Raw genomic sequence first — 24,039 nt, forward strand, 5'->3', positions numbered from 1 at the left:
TTTCCGGGAATGCTGCAGACCTATACGCTAAGAAGTCAGAAATGCTATGCCTCATTTAAGCTACAGTAGTGCCGTCTTCGATCAGTCAAACATGGTTTGTACATTTCGCGCGTGAAAGCAATTGACGGCCCTGCTACCTCCGCACTTGCAATACAATTCCCGGGAATACAAACAAAAATATGCAAGAAAGAATAACTGCAAATGTAGACTAAAGGAATGGATGCAAATGCGATCGTTCTGACGTGATGAAAATCTGTATGCTAACTTTACAAATGGTGTCGCTACATGCTTTTTTCTTATTCTTTGATGTTTAATAATGTAAGATGTTTAATAATGTCAAAAGCTATAAATACGTGCAATGTATTGTGCATAATACTAATGTAAATAGTGACACGTGTACTTTGGTTTTTTTTTTCTCTCTTTTTTCTGGGAATGCTTCTTCACCGACAATTTTAAAAGGTTACCGCTCGGCTCAAGACGTGCCATCATGTATCGGAAGCTTCTCGAATGTTATCACCGGTTGTAATCGTATTGCGTGCGCGACAAGATATAGCGATGTACATTCGAGAAATTACACGAACCCCAGCAATTATGCAGGAAAGTGTGATGACTGTATGAAGAGCCAGCGCGTAGCAGGCCTTGCACCCATACACCAGATTAGAGATGACCACCTAGTGTACTTGCTGCTGTGGTTGTACTATTAGTGTTATATTCCTTGTAGTGCACACGTTCGCCCAATAAAAAGTTTGTTCTGTAACTTGAACTTTGGTTACCATATTCTTAAACAATGTGACAACAGTTACAATTATTACAAGATTAGCATAAGTAAACGCCACCCCATTTTACAGTCTGTGCAGCAAAGACTCAACTCAAATAAACAAGCCTAGGATTGCCCAGATTTCAGAAAAAACAAAAACAAAACATGAGTGAAAACCAATGCCGTTTTACTGCTGCAGGGAAAACAGCTTGTCAGTGTCTCAGACCACAGCATTTACATTGGAAAAATGATTTTCATCAACAACAGTGCCACGAAACACGAATGTGACAACATACACCACTGTAGAAGTCCAGTGAGAGAAAGTAATCAACAGAATGAGCGCTGCGAACGGCAAACAAACCTGTTGTAGGATGCCTCTACGCCAGCGTAAGCTGTCGGCTATCCAGTGAGCGCCGCTTCAGCTTTTTGCAAACACAAAAAGCGCCACACCGCGTACCGAGGGAGAGCTACAAAGGAAGGGGTGTGAGAAACCTGACAGACGTGTGATATAGAAGAGGGACAGACCGTCCACCACTTCTCAACCGGAATGGCAGCGGCGCTCACTTAGACGGACCTGTGACGCAAGCAGTTGTACCATCTGGGTAGTGTCACATTGTGGCAACTAAATGAACTAAGGTGCACCAACTACTCCCATTGGGAAGCGAGCGATTGCACTGGCATTGAAAAAGATCGAGGAGGCACTGGTTGTACAAAAAGAACTTCTACCCATCAGCATTTGGACATCTCCTCGTCGGTCTGTCCTCTCCGCACGCCAATATTCTGTCCACCTGCCACGATGAGCCCTCTTTGGACCATTTGGGATTTGTGCGTACCTTGGCTTGAGTTCGCCAGCACTACTACTGGCCTAAGCTCACCCAGGAAGTCGAGCATTATGTGAAAACTTGCCTTGACTGCCAGTGCCAAAAGGCTCCACATCAGCGCCCAGCCAGTTTCTTGAAGCCTGTTACACTGCCAACACAACCATTTCAACAGATTGGCATGGACTTGCTCGCACCCTTCCCTAAGCCTTTTTCTGGTAACTGCTGGATTGTAGTTGCGACTGATTATTTGACACGATACTGCAAAACTATAGCCCTTCAGCGAGCCACTGCCAGTGACGTCGCGCACTTTTTCGTCCACAACATCGTCCTCCAGCATGGTGCACCAGCAGTAGTCATAGCAGAGCATGGTACATCTTTCACAGCACAGGTTATGCAAGACATCTGACGCTTAATGGAACAGCTCATTGCCGAGCCACTGCATACCATTCTCAGACCAGCAGTCTTACAGGGAGGTTAAATAAGACAATCGCTGACATGCTTCCCTTGCATGTCAACAGCGACCACAAGAACTGGAACGATGTTTTGCCTTGCGTTACACTCGCATACAACCCTGCTGTTCAAGAAACTAGTGGGTTCACTCCTTTCCGGCTGCTCCACAACAGTGAGGCAACCACCATGCTGCACTCCATGCTCCTAACCAACCGATACGACATTACCATTGATGCGGAGAAATTTACCCGGCGCACAGACACAGCTCGCAAGCTCGCACCCGAGCGAATCCAGAATCAGCAGTGCATAGACTTCCAGAGGTATAAGGCTCGCCATCGCAAGGTTATCTACCAACCCAGCGATCAAGTTTGGGTATGGACCTCGATTTGCCAACGCAGCCGATTGGAAAAGTTACTGTGCCGCTACATCAGCCCCTACAGTCCTGCGTTGCCTCAGCAAGGTCGACTACGCAGTTCTTCCTGAAGACACGACTCGATGATCCCGTCGTGCACAGCCGATGGAAATTGTCCATGTCTCCAGAATGAAACCATACCATTCACGTTGACGAGGCCATTCTCATTTCCACTCACCTTCATCCCGTTTGTGTGACACTTTCCTTTCCACAAACTTCATCAATGTTGCTGTGTATGTGCTTTGTCCTTTTCTTTTTCCTCTCTTTCGCATTTGAGGCATAAAGACTATGCTTTCTGGAAGGAGGTAATGCCACGTGCATAACAGTTGGCTGTGTTGTGAGTTTGCCGCTTCTGCGGAAGCTGAGGACAATGAAGGAAATTGGGTGTCGACGGCAAATACGCACTCTCAGTGAAGGTGTTGGATGGAGACTGTGTGTTTCCATTATATTAAACTCAATAGCTCTTGCCATATATATATAGTAATGGGACTATATCATCTTGCATCATAGAGCCCCTTGTGAACTTCTCACCAACCATGGCCACTACTTTCTCTCCAGAGTTATCAATGACCTGCTTCACTCCTGCTCAACAAAACACAAATTTACTGGCTTACCACTCGCAAAGCAACGGTTTGACTGAGCAATTCAACTGAATGCTAACTGACATGCCTTCTATGTATGTCTCTTCTGATCATAAGACTGAGACGTTGCGTTGCCCTTCATTACATTTGCCTGCGATTCCTCCTGCCACAATACCGCTGGTCTTTCACCCTTTTATCTTCTGTTTGGCCGCGACCCATTGTTACCTTTTGACACTTATCATTCTCGCTGCCGTCCATTTGCCCACTGAGTACGCCTGTGATGCCATTTGCAGAGCTAATGAGGCACACCAGATTGCTCACCATCGCCTTGTTATATCGCAAAACCACCAAAGGGACCGGTGGTCTCCCATCATCGCGATGTTACCTATGCCTTGGGTGCCCTTGTGCTTCTGAGGACTCTGACTTGGTGTGTTGGATTCTTAAAAATTGTGTTCTCGGTACTTCTGACCCTATCGTGTATTAAGATGGGTAACAGGCATAATTTATGACATTGGCCCGCTTGAGTCTTCCTCTCTCTCCATTTCACCACCTGCAGACATTGTTCACGTATATCGCCTTAAACTTTACCGCTTGCCCACACCACAGTAAGCACTGTGACGGTGCTTCAATAGTCAGGGGTTATGTCCCTGTGCTGTTCTTCTAGAGGAGCATTGACGGAGAAGACACTTTTGATTTTGCGCACGCTGTCGACCATAGGGTTCAGCACTTGATCGCCTTCTAAATGTATTGTAAATAGTATGTTTTCCTTTTGTGTCTGCCTCTCTGTAACAACATTGTCAACATGGCATGAAACCGTATCTTTCGTCATGGCTCCCAAATTCAAGGAGACATTTCTTTTTTCTTGTTCAGATTTGCTTTTTTGCGATTGCCCAATAATTCAGGAAGTTTTGTGGCCTCTTCTGTGTAAGAAAAATCTATCGGCTACTGTACTTATTTGCATAAAAGGTTGAATTTCAATATAACAAAATTTTGATATAATGAAGTAAATTGCCAGTTTTACTGACTTTAATTGTTATATCGATGTTTACCTGTAATTGCATCCTACTGCCTATCCTCATCATTATTCCTCAGCCTCCTATTTTTCTCCTCTTCCCTTTCTCCCTGAGCAGAGTAGCAGGCTGGCGGACCTCCCTATGTTTCCTCAAAATATTCTCCTCTCTATTTCTCCCTCAATAAAGCTTTGCTGCACATAGATGCCAGCATTGGCGTTGAATCCGAATAACTCTTTTGCACCTACATGTGACCTAAAGTACAAACAACAAGCCTAATCTTTCAGTACAACTTAGCAGCAGCATCAAGTTTCTGTAAAAAATAAATTTGTGCTGTTTTCAGTAATTATTCTTTGATTATGCAAGTGAACTTGAACCGGTTCAAACTGCTTTGAACTGGTAGAACCATTTCTTTTTTCTTTTTTCTTTTTTTTTTTCTGCGGAGTTGAACCAGAACAGAACTGTTTCTGAAACGAAAACCAGAATGAGAAAAGTTTCAGTTTGACACCCTCGTTTTGCTCTACATTTGCACCATACAACCAACAGAAAACATGAAATACAATTCTGGGTTTTCATTTTTAAAATGAATAGCTTTCTTTGTCTCGTTCATCTGCTTCCATGGTTGGCAGTACTCAGCGGTCAGTGGTTGATGGTCATCGGTAGGGGGGTCAATGGAAGGGGGGACTATCACACATGACCTCTGTGGTGTCTGAAGTATTGTTCTTAGCAATGACACTCCTCTTCTCTCGCCCCTCTCCTCCCATGGGGCAGCTGTTGTAGAGAGCTTTGGCAGACGAGCATGGCGGTTGCATTCTACGCCTACGCTCGCTGTGCTGAAGATGCATGTGCACACGCACATTTTGCTCTCTTGCTGTTTCCTTCGTTTGTTCAGGCTTACATTGACGATCTGAATCATCATTGACAGTTTCTGCATGCACAATTTTTCTTCATTATTTTGTGGAGATGGGTTTGCACAAGTCTCACCCTACGAGTGACAGTCAGGAAAGTGCACAACGCTCCTCCACTCCGCAGTGCACAAAGGCGCTACGGCAAGGTTCATCGATTCTCCGACACGGCGTAGAGAAGGCTCCAGAGTCAGATCACCAACAAACACGAGTTTATTCACCCAAGATAAAGCACAGTGCGGCAGTCACGGCACTTATGGACAAAGGCTCACCGCAAGACGGATCGAGTATTGACGCCCACTGCAGTAGGGCTAACCGGGACGCGATCCACCAAGCTGACAACAAGTCATGGGAGCAAAGGTCCCATATAAATAACTTGTTACGGGCCTGTGAGCATCTGCCACAGCGATCAAGCGCTCAGTGGAAGAGAGCTCAGAGGCCAATTAGGGCACGTCCCAGTGACACTTGCTCATGCGGCAGTTCGACCCCGGGAGGGTTTGCGCGGGAAATTAGCTCCGCCGTGCTAGCAGTGTTCATCATGTCGCCATTACAGCGGCAGTTCCCGGAGATTAAACTAAGCACAACACGCGAGCTGGAGGACAAGGCGCGGGAAGGCACCGCAACCCCTACAACTTAACGTTTTTTCCACCTTGACACTGTACATGCTGACTGGCATGATGGGTGAAAAGACCTCCCCCGCTTTTTTTTTTTATGCAAGGACATTTAAGTAAAGTAGTAAACAGGGAAAGCTTCAAGGTATATGTGCAGTCCCGCCGAAAAAAGATTAGCACAAGTGACTGGTGGGCAGAGTAGTAAAATCGCGATCTGCGGTGTTGTTGTTCCCGAGCATGTCAATAGCAAGAGTGCAAAATACATTCCATTTTCCAAAGCAGGGCTAGGTGCCAGAAATCGACACGTCTTGAAGCCTGTATTTCTAAAGCTATTATATGCCTCACTTTTCGACCAAGCTATGCGCCAACGAGGCTGCAAGCTGCGGTAATGAAACTGCATACGATAGCTGATAACGCCCGCACATAAAGAATAAATTAAGGGGCTCACATGTGTAGCCTCCTTGGCGCATAGCTTGGGCAAAAAGTGAGGCATATTATAGCTTTCTAAATCTAGGTTTTAAGATGGGTTGATTTCTACCGGCCACCCCTGCTTTGGAAAATGGAAACGGAGTGCCGCACGTCATGATTTTGCCGCTCCAGCCACCAATCACTTGTGCTAATCTTTTTCGGTGGGGACTGTACACCCGTGATAAAAGGTATGCAGATCATTGGTTGTGTGAAAAAACTGAATTTCTAGAAAATTAATTCTGACAACCTGAAACTGGTGAATGCACTGCAATGTTTGCGATGCTGAGTCTTGAGCTGCAATTTCCAGCTTTAGGTTATATGCCATCGAGGAAATTTGGCTTCTTTGAAGAACCACTGGTCCACAGTCTCAGTCACGGGTGCACAGTGCTCAAGGAATGAAATGTGACAGGGAGCATTTTGTAAAACCCAGCATATGTGCAAAGTACTCTAGAGTACCTTGTCATGTCGCTAGGAATCTGGTCACCGAAGGTGATGCCGACTCTGGTCTAAGTGTGCGTGCCAAAATTGCATCAATGTGACACAAGCTGCAGCTGGTGGAAATGAAAATATCTGCATTAGTTAGCCCTAAACTGATGTGTTTCATTGCGTGAGCACTGTACATATAGCATGCAACAGAGAGAGCAGTTTATTTTTGTAAAGCCGGCCATTTTCCCCACTCAATGCTCATTAAAGCTAGTGAGATAAGCAAGAGTAACTGCTTTCAGTTTGAATACTAGTATACGTGTGGTCGGGATCGCAAGCAATTCTAAAGCTTTATCTTAGGACACAAGGCAAACGGTGCTGTGCGTCAGCGAAGCTGCATAGTGGAAATAATTGGCATTGTGTTTGCTGCTTTGTAAATCCAGAAGGGTTTTACTGTTCCTTACTCTGAGCTCTCCCTTTTTCTTTTTCTTTCAGATGCATGAAGGTGTCGACAAAGTCATTGTGCAGCAGACCATGTCTGACATGCTCTACCTTGTGGAAAATGAAAGTCAAATGCGGTTGGATGCCATCTACTTTTAGTGTTGAAATTTACTTTCTTGTTTTCATTAACATATACAATCATATTTTTTTTATGCGAGAAAAGAAAAGCAATGTATGTGCACAGATTTTTCATCCTCACTGACAAGTCTTCCATTATCCAGTGAGGGCTACATGTGGAAGTTTTAGTTTGTAAGGGGACAGGGAAAGGGTGTTTCTTACATCATGCACTTTTGGCTACATTTATGGCCCCCTTTTTTTGTTCGCTTTAGGCATAGAACCTCACCATATATCTATGTACACCTACATATTTGAGGTCATTTTAACTAATTCAGTGTTATATTTTGTATATCGTGTTGCTATGGGATCTTGGCATGTTTTTTATTATATACATTATTTGTAAAACAAGTTCTGCGTGGTGAATCTTGTCCTTTTATTTTTCCCCCCACTCTAATGTATGTTGTCCTGTGTAGGCAATGTAAATGGGAACCTTTTGCTGTATGTATATGTATAGCACCTTGGGGATAGCCTCCAGGTAAAGACCTGGACACTTGCTTGGGCTTTTCAACTGATGCACATGTTATGAAATGTAAGGGCAGGGTTGAATCTCTCTATTCTTATTGTGTCAGAATGCTCATTGAGCACATTCTTTTGGAGGGCCTGCTCATTGGCTTCGAACATCGAATAACTTTAGCGCATAGAACATGCATTCACAATTATCCAGGGAAATTATGTCAGCAGATGCTGCTAAAACACCAGGAAAATCAGACTAAAGTCCTTCTCAATGTACTTCTAAATATAGCCGACCTTTGTATAATCCTCTATGACATTTCCGATGCATTGTGCACATCACAGACCAAAAGTTGTTACCTTAGTCAATTAACCTTTAGCAAAAAAGGCCCAAGCCAAATATAACCACAATCTTTTCATTGGCCACTGAGGCAAAGGTTATGTATGGGATCACCTCCTCTTTTTGCAGGACCCATTTGGCAAATTGCAGGGCCCATTTGCTTGCTGCATGCACCTGCCACGTGCTGACCTGTTCCTGCCATTGCAATAATCACTTTTGTCTACGCTTGAAAGTACACTGACAAGAAAGTTGGTGGCCCTTTAAACTCCACTTACTTTTGCTAGAGTGAGACATCACCTGCTCTTGTAATGTTCACAGCGAACGCTTACTATTGCTTTTGAGATGGGCTGAGAAACGCAGCACATTTCATGCCATGTGAATGAGACTTGTTGGCGTTTATTACCTGCAGTGGTTCTTGCAGGAAATATTGTTTTGTAAACATTTGTTTTTGGCATCTAGTTAGAAATAGCAAGAATATTGCAACCCTTGTTTGTTACACCACAAGGGTAGGTGCACATGGTGACCTGAATGTTGAGTAACAACATGCTGTCTTGCATTGCATTTTATTTGGTTCGGCTTTTTAAATAAAAAAGAAGTTATAATTGGCTCTTTATTATGCTGGCTGGTGGTTTATTGACTTGAAAATCAAGGCTCATCATATGGCGATGGTGATGAACCTTGAAGAATCTGCCAAACGCAGTGAGACTGGTAACGCCTGCATTCTGACTACACCAATTGATGTTTCTTCAGTGAAAACCAAGAAAGACTGAAGCCACCCGTTATTTAGGTGCATTTATAAATTAGCCAACTTTCTTTTTATTGTATGAGATGCGGCATGTGTGGGAAGATGGCAGGAAAAGAAGTGGACTGGCTATAGAAGACATCAGGCACAACTCTTTTAAAGGCACACTAAAAGAAAGCCAACTGCAATAAAATTTTGTACCATGTAAAATGCCTAGTCTCAGTTAGCATAAGTGTAGAACAGCCTTTATGCAAAATTTTACTTTTGAATTACGAGTTTGTGTGCGACAGAAAGCTTGCAGAAATAGATATTTTATACCGATCATTGAAAACAAAATTAAACACTGCTGTTACCGCTTGTCAGACCCTGGAACGTTGAAAATTTGGAGGACACTTAAGAGTGGAACACAATAGCATTCAAAGATTCCCGACTGCTTCATGTGCTTCCCAGCAACAGCAGCTTATGCAAGTGTAATGTGTACCAGGAAACACTGGTGCCAAATGCTATGCACAAAGGCGAGCTTTCTGGTAGAAACACGGCATCTTGCGTGGGCCGCTATGCGGCAGAGGCGAGTACCATGTCGAGGTGTTGCAAGGAACTGGGTGCGCCGCTTTGTGGCCTCCCAAGATTTGCACGCGCTGGTGCGTGCAAATGGTGGACACCATGGCTGGGCTATGAATGGTAGAAACGCTGTAAAATGAGTTTGTTTGAGTTTCTGCATAACAGAATTGTTTTCTCGTATATTCAAATTACAATCCAACGCTATCATGTCTGTAGGTTGTGTGCAAGTCGCACTTTACTATTTTTCTGACGTATTTTATTCAATTAGTTCAGTAAATTCTTTGTGCTACATGGAGAGTCTGCAAGGTTGGGTATGCGTGGTTTAGTTTGCATCATTTGGAATGATTTTTGCCGAAGTGACGGTCGACGCTGGACACCCAACGCCGGATTTTCTGCGGCACGGGGCCATTAACGCTATCGCCTTAAAACAGTGCAATGCGTGGGCATAACCTCCAATATCTAGCTTTGCCCGCGGCATGCTGAAAATCTGTGAGGCTATATTCTGGGATTTCTGAAAATTCTGGCTGAGGCTAGTTAATCTGTCCTCTAACATAAGAATGAAATTTCATTTTAGCACAAAGGAAATTAACCGAGCAATCTTTGTTGGCTTTTTTTTTTCTAATTGCTGAGTATAAGGAGCTGAAAAGCCACAAAAGCTGAGTAATAGCCATTGATGCTGCAGTTTTTGCACAGCGGTAATTGCACTTGAAAGAAGCTGTCACCAGGCTATTAAAAGTAGCTTTGACGCACAATTCTGTTTGGAAGCTGGAGGGTTCCCTCAGCCCCTTTTGAAAGCGGTGGCTGAATCGCTGCTTCAGAGGCTTAAAAAAGAATGTATAAAGCTGGCAGATGTTGGGGCCACTGAACGTAGGAAACTTCAAGTCATACCGTATGTGCATAAAGTGAGCCACAACATCAAAAAGGTTGCCGCCAAGCATGGGGTAAGTGTAGTGTTTCCTGCCCCTTGTAAGCTTTCGGGTCTGTGCTCGTGCATTTCTCAAGGCAGGGCAAGGAACCACGTTTGCACAACGCGACATAAAAACCGTTTTACGGCATGTGTCGCAGGGATTGTGTATAAGTTCCCTCTCACATGCGAAAGAGTTCACATAGGCCAAACCGGTCTATGTATTGATGACCGCCTGCGTGAGCACCACTCCTCCCTGGGGTCCGATAGCAGTGCAAACTTGCCATTGCAATGAATGTGGCTGTTACCCTTTGTTCAGCAATGTAACGATTCTTGGTTGGGACAAGGGCAAAAAAGAGCGAGAAATCCTGGAAGCATACTACATCAATTTATTAGGTGACGGCTGCATTAGTACAACCTCGCTGCGCTTACTTGAAAAAGAATTTGCCTTTTTACATCGGTTACGATAGATGCAGTAACTTGACTTTTCATGCTCTTTGATTAGTGACGCTGCTGTTGCGCATGCTCTGCTGGCCTTGCTGAAACTACGCTGTTTCTAATAATACACAGTGGATAGTCCAGTCGTTGTAGTGTGAACCTCTCTTCTTCTCCTTTGTGTTCTTTTGCTGGTTTTTCCTTCAAGTATTTGCAAAGCAGAAGAACTTGCAACTTTCAGGCCTGACTTTCTCCAATGTTCACACCTTTTTTTCCTGCCAAACAAATGCTGAGGTAGTAACCAACAGTAATGTGCAGGTATAGTGTTATTTCAGCATTTGCCTTTGCTCTTGATGCCTACGCTCCATCCCACCTACTTCATGCAGCATATTGGAATGTCAGCCACTCTGTTATGAGAGCCAGCTGTATGTTTCAGAGAAGAGGGCTTGTCCATTATGCGCTAATAAACCATAGGTGAACCTTGCGTTCAGTCAGTATCACGCAGAGGGCGATTAGAAGTGGACAAAAAAGAAACCATCTGATTTCGTCTTCTGATTTTCTGACACAACCCATGCTTTCGCTGTGCTTCACGGAATTGGTAAGATGGAGTGTAGAATGCATTAAGTGCTTTCTAGATATCATCTGTGCAGCTGAACAGCATCTTTTGGTATGTGCGTAAATCTTTAGGAATTCAGCAATGTTATGTAGGCAAAATTTTGTTTCACAGCACCTACCATGAACAAATGAAACTGCTCCAAGCAGAATAAGACTTCAACCTTCAAAGAGGTTGAGCCAATTGTGGTTCTTTGGTACAGGTAACCCAAGCTTTCTAAGTATGTTCAGAAAATGAGAGGCAGGCTAGTGCTTGCAATTGGTCACGACTTCTTTCCACTTCGAAAGTGTGTGGTCATGAAAATGAAGTGTTAGATGCCTGATGCAACATCCTACCATCTGTCAGCTACTATATATTTGTGGAATGAGGAATGCATTTTCATAGCATCTGTTTATGATTCAGCTGCACTAACTTTCAATGGACTACTTTCTCTGTATGATGAATGCAATGGCATTTGTACGCATTGTTGCACAAGTTTTGGTGTGTTCTCGAAGTGCAGAACGTAATAGAAATGCACAGCCTCTTTGGCATTATGCAAACGGTTTCAAATGCAGCAAATTGCACACTTCCATAGGACTTGTATTGCAACATTGCTCGTCTACCAAGCTTTAAATGCATGTTATAAATCCGGAATTGGTCTAAATTAATTTAGAGCCCCTCACTATGACATCTCAAATAGACAGATTACAGCTCTGAACCCTAAAACCCCATAGTTCAATTAATGTGTTGCCTGCTTATGTGGACTTTCTGTATTCACTGTGTGGAATGGCTCTTATAGTGCAGGAAATGGTGACATTGCAAGCCTTACATATAGTGGACATATTGTGCATTATACGGTAGATATGGTATATATGGAACAAACAATACATACTGTATTCTACGTACATATAATTCATTTGGTATGCATGTCCTTGGAGGTGGACACCACTTGTAATTCGGCTTCTGCCAAGAGAAAAATGTGGGCTGTTAAAAATGTTTTATTTATAACAATGGGTATGGCCTCCCCTTTTAGTGATGACCATCTGAGGGAGAAGGGGGAGGGAAGGGGAATATGGACAGGATAAGTTTTAATTCCGTAGACAAGGACGTCTCTCAGAGCTGTAATCTAGCAGGGAGTCTAGAATTCTTGTGTTCTGTGGCTCCCTTCTTGGCCTCATCCATTGCTAGAAACTTGCAGGACAGAGGGCTGCGTTAGCCTGTTTATAATCATGCATTGCTGCTGGGTTAGGGCTGTGCATCCTCATATGAGGTGCAAGACGTCTGCTCATTTTCTGGTGTTGCACCTCAAACAGTAATCTATAGATGTGTCTGGGCTGCCAGGACTATAACTCTTCACTTTCAAAAAGAGTGCAAACCCTGCAGATGTCCATACCCTGCGGAATAGGATCTTCTGGGAGTAAGTTCTGTAGTGCCACCTTGTCTTTGCCTTTACTCATTTGTGTTCATATTCTTCCTCCATCTGATATAACCTCTGGTGCCTGTTGGTGGGAGTATTGTAGATACGGACACAGAATTACGAGGGCCTTGTGCTGGGACATTGTTCTTCTCCCATAAGACCTATTGAGCTTGGTTGTTTCCTGTAATATCGGCGTGGCTGGGTAGCTAGCGCAATATAATTTCATGACACGTGACACATGACACAGTCATGTGTCAGTAATTGGTTGTTTATATTGTGTGTCAGTTCCCTGATTTTCCTGGCAGTCAGGCGTTCCATCTTGTGTGATGCACAGGCCTTGACAACTGTAGGATCTTATAGTAGTCTGCGAATTTGCTCAGTAAGTGCTTGTTTGATTGCTCTCAGTTCAGCTTCTCTGGGCATAAGATGTCCTGCAATGGTCTTTGCTTGTGTGGTGTTGAACCATTTCATTGTTGGGCTTTTTCTCAGACATAAAATAAACACAATGGTTTGTTTTCAGTTATTCAGAAAGGAAAATATGACATGGTTAATGGCAAATGCACTATTATTGCGTCAGTGACACTGAAAGGGTTAATTCTTTGCAGTGCCATGCAAAGAATTAACCCTTTTCCTGTTATTGCCACATCATTATATGTGTGTTTGATGTCTGTTCGGGCCTTCATGATTAGGAACCTCCTCTGCATGCTTGACAGCTGCGTATCGCCTCCTGGCCCGATTGTTTGCCCTTATATTGTATGGCATGGGCCTGTGGTTGATCAGGTCCAAGTGCTACCAAGGTGGTGTTTTTGCAAGAGTCATCCTGATAGCTCATGTCCTAGCCTGCATAGTATCTTGTGTCCAGGTTCGGAGCCCTCGAGCTGAATAATATGTGGCACATGCTGCGCCTCTGCTCTAACTAGGAGCTCGTTTGTTTGCCCTTCCTCGCGTAGAGGTCTTTAAGCATCGTAAAGTTGAGTTCAGTACCCGTATAGCCTATCAGTCAGTACCCGTATAGCCTATCTGTTTAGGCATTCAACGTTGAGTTGTGTTGGCCTTGTGTGAGCTGTTGGAAGTTCGTACTGCACAATACCTTGAACACAAATATGGCATCTAGGATGTTCCGTAGTGTCCGCTCATCCACACCCCCATGATTTTGAGGTTGTCCTTTCCACCAGATGTACAACTTGTGTCTAGTCATGCCGCATATGCTTGACCCAGGTATCTGCTCTGCCGTCTTGGGCAAGCCGAGGACAAATGGAAGCACAGGCACAAAAGACAGGAGAGGCAATGGTATATGTAACCCCTCATTTTAGTCGCTTCTTGAAGTGACACAAAGCACGACTGCTATTACAGCTCAATTTTCCTTCTCTGTCTGTTGTTACACCTGCAGGCTCTGTGGCTATGTATTGTGCTTGTGGTATCATCGTTCAGTGTATTGTCAGTCATGGACCCATGGTTGTTTGAGAGGGGATGTGGCTGAGGTTCATTGGGTGTTCACAATGCAGCTTGGTCATTTGGAAGAGGGGTGTTGAAGTGGTGTCCTGCAGCCACTCTGCATCTAGTGTTGCACAAGAACTTGAGCAATGTGCCCCAAGGTCCTTGGATGTGCTTGGCAAATTTACGGTTAACAACAGTTCTACTTATGGTATAGTCTGAATAAGAAAGTGTTACCAAAATTTCATGTCCAACTCCTTGTGATTGTCCCCCTCCTTGCAGGTTTGTAGTGAAGCTGCCACTGTTTTATATTAGCTTTCAGCTGAAAAATTGAGCTTTTATTGGTTAGTATTCAAACACTGAAATAAAAAAGCATGTTTAATCAGAAAAGCTGAGTGAAGAGGATGGGGTATTGCATAACCTTGGTGATAGTTGATCGTGTTTAGCAATGCAAAACAATACAGGGGGCTACAAGAGATGCTACAGTGATGGAAGTGCTGCTCCAATTGGGCCATCTTGCACCAAACCACCAACTGTGCCAACTTGCCACAGAACAACTTCGAATGAAGTTGCTAAATTTTGCGGGATGTTCGTGTTCAGTTGCAACCATACAGCCGTGTGTGTGTGTGTATTGGCTAGCATTTAGCCCTATAAGCCAAGTGAAGGCAATCCGTTCCAGCGTCGGCATCTTTGGAGTTGGGGTGTGTTTGGTGGCACATCGCAACTTGGCCGCAGGGATACGAAAATGCTTTGCACTATACAGTGCATTATGAACATTTTATGTAAATCTTGCATGTGTGCGCAATATGTGGACCAGCTAAAGATTATATGAACTGGGTCTCTTTTTATGTGGCATTCGGGAAAGAAAGCCATGCTTTCACCTGAATGAGTAAGTCATACAATGTGTAGTTCACATTGTAGGGCTCACTTGCATGCCTATATTGGTAAATGTGCATCGATTAATGGCAAACACCATGTATGTAATGTTAAAATATATTTTGCATGTGCACCATGTCCGGTTACCAGGATGGTAGTGCGACATTCTGACAAACAAACAGCTTCTTGACCAGAGATATCCAATGGCAACTGTAATCAACACTCACATTTGCACTCCAGGTACTCTATATTCTGCAGAACCACACCATGCGAAATCAGACTTTTGCAGCTGCAAAACACCAACCGAGTATGTAAGTTTTTGGTTTAGTCTAGCATAGCAGCCAAATGGCGGCCGTTAAGGGTTGGAGAATGCACAAGCAACAGAAATTGCGTATGCAGCAATGATGTTGATAACGCGACTTGCGCAGACTGAGTCCAAAAATTTTAAGAAACCGTTGTTTGGCATTCAAAATATCGGTCTTCGTTTTACAATTACTTTATGGGGCAGCCCTAACAATTGAGCTTGTGCAAAATATTGGTCAGCGACGCTGACTGTAAGCCAGTGAACACTTTTTTTTTTACTTTATTCTTTTCGTGAATTACAGAGCTTTTTTTTTCTTTTTTGCCAAGTTATGTGGAATCTGGCAAACATGCAATGACTAAGAAAGTAACTTCAGATTTATTCTCTGCTACCCTGCTATGCCAATTGAATGTCACTAAGAATTAAAAAAATAACTGAAGGCATTATACGAAGGCTGTTCACTGTATGTTGATGGGTGTTCATGCTTGTCACAGTCGCTATATCATGTTAATTGTGCATGACTATGTCAAATTCGCTAACTTTATAAACTTACCTAATCGACGAGATGTCAATAAATAATGTTGTGGAGGGCATTGAAACATGAGTAATAACTGGACCTAAAGCAACCTAGGGTTAGATTTATCCAATATCCTTATTCAATAAGCAAAGCAATTAATGTTAGCTAATGAAACTTAAATATTAGTTGCTTGAGCACAACAGAAAAAAAAAAACTCTGCTAGCATTAGCAAAAGTCTATCAAAGTACGACTGGTGCTGTTTGCGTAAACAGCTTGGTTATTTTTTTTTCTCGGCAAAATTTGGTTGGCACATGCAGTACGTAACTTAATAGTGGTTACCGAGGGACGCAAATGGGTTTGCTTTGTCAGGTGTATGACATTTTTGCCTTTAATGAACTTTCCTCCACCTTGCGGGCTTGGTTGGTTGGTAATAACATCACTGAGTGTCCGACAGGTTTAACATGACCGGACCTAGGACTCCCATGTGGGGAAGTCAAGCTCCTCTCTCGTCGCCGCCTCGAGGGCCTGCTGGACGGCCCAGAGTTGGTCGTCGAGGCTGGAGCTGCGCAGAGCAGCGGATCACCTTGACAAGAGGGTATCGGGGTTAATACTGGTTACTTGTGCCTTACATGCCGAGAGTATGTGCATAAGTGTGGCTACGTCTGTCTTGCGGACCTTGCACTTATTGGTGTTAGACATTTAGGGGTAGATCCTGTTGTATTGCAGCGGGTTTGGGTACATTTTTGTTCGTAATTACCTCCAGGCGAGGAGGGGGGGAACTGCCTGAGCGCTGCCTAGTTTGTTAATAGGCGGAGGGAAGGTCCGCTGGGCCAGGCAAAATGCTTTGGTTAAGTCGCAGCTCGTCATCCTGTCTCCCCCCCCCCCACCTTCACTGTGGCTCTCTCTGGCATGGCTTGCGAGACCTTGTACGATAGAGTGAGCGACCTCATCGAGGTTGGTGAGGTGCAGGGAGACGTCCCCCATGTGCACGGGGAACCAAACTAACGTGACCTTGTTGTCCGACAAGCGTTTCAGGTTCTTGATTATTCGGCAGGCTTCTACGGATATTCTCCCTTTAGCGTAATTCTTTATTGCCGTGCACAAGTCGCTGACAACAACCTGGCAATCTTGATCTGATATGGCAAGTGTGATGGCTGTTTCCTCAGCCTTTTCAGCTTGTTGGGACTTTATGCTGGCACAGTGGACGAGCATTCTGCTGGTGTCGAAGACCACAGTGGCGTATCGTCGACCGTCTTCATATTCGGCAGCGTCCACGAAGTGCACTTCCTTCTATTTTCTGTAGGTTTTCAGTAGGGTCACGGCTTTGGCCTGTCTTCTGCCTTGGTTATGCGTCGGGTGTATGTTTCTCGGGACTGAGGTGACCTGGAGGCCGTCCCTGACATTCCTCGGGATTATTTCCTTCTCTCCGTGTTGGCAGTGGTAGCCGATGCCAAGCCGCTCAAGTATGTGTCATCTGGCTTCCGTGGTCATGCGTCTTTCCATTTGCAATATGTGCTGCATCTCTGCAAGCTCGTTCAGCGTGTTGCAGATACCCAGCTGTGACAGGAGCCCGTTGCTGGTCAAGTCTGGCAGGCCGAGCGCTGTCTTGTATGCCTTGCATATAATTACATCTTATCTTGTTTTTCTCTGCCTTGTACCAGTGGTGAAAGCAGCCACATAGGTTACGTGACATATGACGGAGTGCACGATTCATATCAGGCTCTCCTCCTTCATGCCACTTCTGTTGGTGACTCTCTTTAATAACCTCATTGCAGTGGCAGTCTTGTGTACGAGCTTGTTGACCATCTCGCCGTTTACGCCATTGGATTCGACGAGCATGCCTAGGACTTTGATTCGATTGACGATAGGGATGGTTCCGCCATCACTCATGTGTAGCCCGATTTCTTTGTATTCTCTTTCTTGCTTGGATCCGTTGGGTGGTTCTCCCTTCTGGGCAGGGCGGTACAGAAGCTGGGAGCTCCAACTTCTTGGGCAAGCATCAGAACCCCATATTTCCCAGGTGTTCTTCCACGACTGATTCACTGTATCGTAATAATGCTCTGGAAAATCAAATAAAGAATGTCTTTTCTTTATTTGCCTGTGTTTCACACATGCTGAGCCTTACCTAGCATGCTCCAAAACGTGGATCTTCTGCTGCACACTGAAGAATTCCTGCTCCAAACCTGCTCCAATGTGCCAACCTTGTTGCTCCCCAAGCTGCTCCAAACCTTCCTTGGCTGCTTCCATTCCTGCACATATGGCTCTTTCATGCACACCCAAGGCCCAGTACTACGCATGTTCATTCTGCTTTCATTGAAATGTGACTATTGGCGGCAGGATTTAAAATATTTTGTTGAGGTCATAAGGTAGCAGAGCCTAGGAAACACTGATTGGAATGCTTCTATGACATGTTCCAACTACCATAGAGCACGAACAGCAGTTATGCAGCAATCTGTGAAAAGTAAGTTGTGCATTTTAGCCTGTTGTTCCTAAAGCAAAGAGTCAAATGATGTAAAGGAGGATACACCGGTGCTCAGCTTTGTCAGTTGCTGCCATGGTAAGAAAGTGCAGAGTTGCACTAAAAGAATGAAAGCACACATTGACCATTCTGTGAAAGATACTGAGAATGCTTATCCACTCCAGCTAAAAGTGATGCATCAAACAGGCGAGCACCGCCAAATAATATGGTGCCATATGGGAAATTGTTTTGTTCACACACAGCAGACATGTTTGCATTTGACTTCTGTGTTTTTGGATTTAAATAAGTTCAGAAAAACATGGAGTGATCAACAGTGGTCCAACAAGAGATGTCTTGGGAGCCAGTGTTTCGACAAGGAGAACTGATGAAGACAAGTCTCTCTATCAAAACATTGGCTCCAGGGACATATATGTTGTATAAAGTGCTTATGGCCAGATTTTTCCACCCTATAGAGAATGTGAAACCAACAGTTGTCTGGCATGCATCTGTTATTTCTACTCGTGCAAAGGCTGTGTTGTGAAATTTAGGCACTTCTTTCAAACTGCAAGCATGCACTTGTTCTGGGCAGTTTCGCTATTGAGGTAGAGCAAAAAGGAATGACCTTTGGCCTTGCTCAACTTTCCCTGTTTCGATTTTCTCAAAGCCATGCCTCCGCAATAAAAATTTCTGTATCCTGCTGTGTGTGTGTGTGTTTCATTGCTTCATGCCTTCTTACTTTTGCAGCTATTGCTGCTGCAAAATGAATAGTTGACTGTTCAGTTGTAAAAGCTTTACGCGGCATAGGGGTGGTTGTCAGTGTTTATGTAACAAATGTTGAAACAAATGCGGGTCTTGTTTTTCTTGTTGTTTACCCTTGGCTGCCAAGTTCTTTTTGCAACTGCTACACACCCCCTGTTGGGTTTCTTTCATGTGTTGGTTCAGCATAAATTTAAAGTTATATAGAAGCTGGTTTTTTGTCGCTCTTATGTCACATTTTAGTATTTGTGAACAGTATATAAATTCCTTCATCGGTCATAGTCCGGACAGATATGCCATGCTGGTCAATGCCATGACTACCTTTCCGATACTATGTCCCTGTCACTCTTTTTTTTTTCTCTCTTGTTGGCTCAGCAGACACTTCATGGTACATAGAAACTGGTTCTCCACTGTTTTTTTTTTTCCCAATTTATAATTCATCAAATATTCATAAATCTCTTGGCCTGTCAAAATGCAGACGAACCTGCCACACTAGTTTGCCATGGCTGCCCTGCTGTGACAGAGCGACAGAGCACCGAGACGTTTGCTCTACCTACAGTCAGAAAATTACCTTATAAGGCTTTTGTGTTTAGATGACCTCTTCGTAGATGACACAAGTACGCAATGTTATTTTTTGCACAAATTGCTTTTGGAGAAGCGGGGAGTGCATTGAAAACACAAAACGAGTATACCCTGGAGTGGCAGAGGCTGTGTGAGGTGGGCACCCGAGTTATCTCGGGAGCGGCAGTCAGCTGTTGTATTTGCTTGACACAGGCTCTCAAGTTCCATGGTCTTTCATTAGCTCAACTACTGAGACAAATTATGCACATTCACAAGGCAGTGTGAAAAAGGTTGGTAAAGTGGCATCTGACCAGAAGTCTGCATGTGAGCTCAGAAGCACGTAGAGGGGTAATATGAATTCGAGGAATGTAAAACTAGCGGTGAGCGGAAGGGATGTCCTGTGCCATGCAGTCTGCTTTAGTCTCTGCTTCCTCTCAGTTGTGCAACAAATAAGGAAGCCAAACAAAATGTGTAAACATATGTAGTTTTGAGCAGTAATGCATACAGGTGATTTCGGTGAAGTTTCTGTAAAACCTCACCATATATGTTCAGGGATACTTGGCTAGGGAGTTTTCACCACTAATCTGGCGTGAAGCCTTTAGACTATAGACCAAAAAAATGAGCACGTACCATATTTGCACAAATATGTGTGGGTGACCATAATAGTTCTCTGCAAATTATAAAATGGAAGGTTGATCAGGGTAGTGGCTGTCGTACATGAAAATCAGCATTCTGGACTGGCTGTCAATTCCATTCCCGTACCTTTTCACGGAATGAGCAAGTGGTTTTCAGAGTTGCAAGTGAAACACGGTAATTGCGAGAAGGTGCCATTTAAGAACATCTCATAAGGAGGCAACTATACAGGCTGGCATAGTATCATGTGAAACCTCATTAATGCGTACAGTCTCGTCCACTCTTATGGCGTTTTTCACCGGTCGATTCGGAGCAGGATTTCTTGCTCCGCGGCAACGGGGCCGCCGTTCCTGCGACCCGGTCGCAGGAGTGGGAAGGGGGGGTAAGCGTTATAGTGCCCTGGTCGTTCGAACGCTTAGGGCCCGAAAGCGTTAGGTTCACCCAAATAGACGCTAAATAATGGTTTGGCTTGGCTCCGTATATTATTTTTAAATAGATGGCGCTAAACCGATGAACGCGACGACAGCCCTGAATGGGTGCTTCCGTTCTGCCCGTGCGGTCTTCGCCTGTGCCCGTGACTGTGGAGAAGTGATTGTGGCTGTTCGATGTCGTCAAATGTGAGAGCTTGTGGCGAAGTGATTGAGTATGGCCGTAGTAGTTCTGCCCATGTAGTGTTTTGCGGACTTCACCTGTGCCTGTGACTGATCGTGTTGCCCAATAGCTTTGTGGAAAGCGACGTGGTTTGTGTGGATGTCATCGCAGCGTTTGCCAGCTCCTGGGTTATTCTAGAACTAGTTATTCGGTGACAAAGGCACTGTGGGCCGGCACATTATCGTGGTGCAAATTCCAGTTGTGTGCAATGTCCGGCCGGATATGTTGAACCCTGCGTTTCTGAGCTTCTTGATTTCTATTTAAGGTCAATTTCGGTCTGGTGGGAAGGTAAAATATGTGTTCAGAGTGCTGGCATCTGCATAGGTTCCGGTGTTGCACCAGTGCTCAGTAATACTTTAAGTTATGTTGTTCAGAAAATAATCAAAACCTGAGTGGGCTTGCTCTTAAAATTTTCACATACGTGGATGATTATTTGTTTTTCATGAGCAAATGTTAACTTTTGCAGAGCTGTCATCGAAGTACTGAAGCTATTTAGAGAACAAGAGCAACATTTCAACTTCACATTAGAAGTTCCAGAAAAAAAATGTGCTGCAACTTCTTATATCAGGCTTACTTTTATGTGGGATGACGTATGCTGGGGATATCAGTCGAGAACTTCCAAGTCCCTTCTTGATTATAGGTCTAGCCATTCAAAATGTATTAAGTACAGTATTGCCATTCACGCAATTAGAAGTGCCCCAATCAAGAGCTATCCTCACCTTATCCCTGAAAGTGTAAGAAGTCTGGTGACAAGGCTTAATGAGGCAGGTTATTCAGTTTCAGTGGTTTCTTTATCTTGAAACACATTAATTAAGGAGCTTAAAAAGTGCAACCAGGGTGGAAGAAGCTTAAGGAGCAAAAGCGGAACAAAGTTGCCATTATCCCCTCTATTAATTGTCGCACAGGCAGAAAAAAGTGGCTTCTAAGTTTCAGGTCAGGATTGGGTTTTCATTTAAAAATAAGCTAAAGGGAACATGTGAAGCAATAAACAAGCACGTTCTTCACACGGGGTGTCTGAACAGGGAGGACTGCAAAGTGAAATATAGCATACAGTTTGTCTCGCACACGAAATGTTGTTTATTCGATTCCTTTTTCATGCAGCCTACAAAATATATACCAGTCAGACTGGAAGGTGCTTAAACATTCGACTAAGGAAGTACCATAGTTCTTTTAAGGGTTTTTGCGCATTCACGTACGCCTTTCTGTGCATTGTTGCAGCAGCGGGCGTCATCCATTTTTTGAAAATACTACTCTGCTGTTCACACACTGTGAAAAGCTCTCACATGAATTAATGGAGGCTTTTCACATTAGAAAGAAAGGCTCACTATGTGTTAGCCAGCCATCCATCTCGCTTCAAGATAGCTGGTTGCCGTGTTAGATCTTAAGTAAATTTCACTGAGTTGCATTGTGCCTTAGTAATTGTTTTTGTACATTGATTAATCAGCCGTGACGTGTGTTGCCATCAAAACATGTGCATTCGGTGATGTGAAGGTTGTTTTGGTATGTATCTGCATATGCTAGGGGGCCGGGTGTTAGTCACGTGATGTGTGTCATATGTCGGTTGTTTTCTTTCAATAAACTTAATTTGATAGTGATGTATCCTGTCCCGTTCTATTACTTTTGTCGGCATCTGTCAGGCAGTAGCTACCATGAAGCTTCAACAACTTGCCTAATTTTCTATCGTCTTGAGCTTAGGGCAGATAACCAATGGAGCATTAGAGTTACGGAATGGGTGCCATGGTATATATGTATATACACACACACACACGCGTGTGTGTGTGTATATACACACACACACGCGCGTGTGTGTGTGTGTGTGTTTAAAGGTAAAATGGTGGTAAGGTGGGGTGGTAAAAGTAAAATGAAGAGATTTTCACATCATAACTAGTCATTTTAACACATTTACCTACAAAATTAAACACTCTGTTCCTATTAAGCACCTTGAACATAGGTATTCATATTATTATAATAATCTTTCAATGCAAATGCATATCAACTTTTTGAGTAATGCTAATAACTGAACACGTGGCTTTTTGTGCTGCAAGTTTTCTTGGACTCCTGCTTCCCTTAAACTTATACTGTATAATATGCTTGCAAGATCATAACTAGAGTATGCTTCATCAATCCGGGATACACCTACAAAAAACACAACTCTCATATTTAGTTGAAGCCATACAAAACCAACCTGTAAATTTTATTGTAGCTGCTTATTCCCATACCGCAAGCATATCAACAGTTAAAACTTGCCTTGATTGGCCAGGCTTGTCAAAAAAAAAATTACCCATTTATTTCACAAATTCTCAATTGAAACATGTTTTTATTACCTCCTTGTAGCTCATTGATATATATGTGTGTGCGTGCATGTGTGTGTGTGTCCTGAGGCTGCCTTTGACAGGAATAGTAAAGATTGGTTTGGCAAGTGGGCACCTGTACCTTGAGGTTGTGGTTCATTCTCAATGAGATGCAAGGAAGTAATAACATATGTTTAAATTGAGAATTTGTGAAATAAATGGGTAAGTTTTTTTGTTGACAAGCCTGGCCAATCAAGACAAGTTTTAATTGTTGATATGCTTGCGGTATGGGAATAAGCAGCTACAATAAAATTTACAGGTTGGCTTTGTATGGCTTCAGCTAAATAGGAGAGTTGTGTTTTTGTAGGTGTATCCTGGATTGATGAAGCATACTCCACTTTTGATCTTGCAAGCATATTACACAGTATAAGTTTAAGGGAAGCAGGAGTCCAAGAAAACTTGCAGCACAAAAAGCCATGTGTTCAGTTATTAGCATTAGTCAAAAGGTTGATATGCATTTGCACTGAAAGATCTCTAGCAAAAAATCTGATAGGACAATCTAATAAAAATTCTATCAGTTTTTTTCTATTGCATTATGAAACGATACAACTGATACACTGATAAAATTCCTTTTAGTTCTATTCTGGACGTATCTGTGCTATTCTGCTTGTACAAGTCTACTAGTGTATTCTTTTTATTAGTGTAATAGTGTATTCGTATTAGTTTGCTGGATCTATAGTCTGTCAGTGTCTATGTGTGTTGTATAGGTGTAATGTGCTTCAAGGAGAAACAAGCTTCCTCATTTGCCCAAAAAATGAGTCAGAAATAATGCATTTATTTTATCACAAAAGACAATACATATAAATCAAATATGAAGCCCAGGATTCGAATAGAAAGATTCTTGGAACAAATGTACACCATACAACAGCTTAATAAGAATAAAAATGTGATCACATTTAAAAGAGAAAAGATGTTTACATTGGTTCACAACAAAGTTTAGCCTCTTTAAACAGGAGATTATTGGCAATCAAGCCACTGAATTGGTTAACACGTACACCACGAAG

General features: G+C 43.4%; 1 protein-coding gene and 1 long non-coding RNA gene across 5 annotated transcripts in view; one reads left to right on the forward strand and one right to left on the reverse strand.

Annotated features, from left to right (window-relative positions):
- Nucleotides 1-8,459, forward strand: part of ash2 (Set1/Ash2 histone methyltransferase complex subunit ash2) — a 235,940-nt gene extending 227,481 nt beyond the window's left edge. For 2 of the 4 annotated variants that reach the window (XM_070529331.1, XM_070529332.1), the window contains 2 exons: nt 6,934-7,016; nt 7,976-8,459. In XM_070529331.1, coding sequence (XP_070385432.1) covers nt 6,934-7,016; nt 7,976-8,087 — 195 coding nt within the window. In that variant the 3' untranslated portion in view covers nt 8,088-8,459. Of the gene's footprint in view, nt 1-6,933 lie in introns of all 4 variants that reach the window. The other 2 variants (XM_070529334.1, XM_070529335.1) reach the window with 1 other exon arrangement.
- A 7,637-nt stretch (nt 8,460-16,096) lies between these two features.
- On the reverse strand, nt 16,097-20,458 carry LOC139052210 (uncharacterized). Its single transcript, XR_011509778.1, has 3 exons — nt 20,031-20,458; nt 17,751-17,874; nt 16,097-17,685 (listed from the first exon to the last, which is right to left on the reverse strand). It is a non-coding gene; the product is annotated as an uncharacterized lncRNA (long non-coding RNA).
- Nucleotides 20,459-24,039: the final 3,581 nt, after the last annotated feature.

Source organism: Dermacentor albipictus, unplaced genomic scaffold, assembly GCF_038994185.2.
Source record: "Dermacentor albipictus isolate Rhodes 1998 colony unplaced genomic scaffold, USDA_Dalb.pri_finalv2 scaffold_20, whole genome shotgun sequence".
NCBI lineage: Eukaryota > Metazoa > Arthropoda > Arachnida > Ixodida > Ixodidae > Dermacentor > Dermacentor albipictus.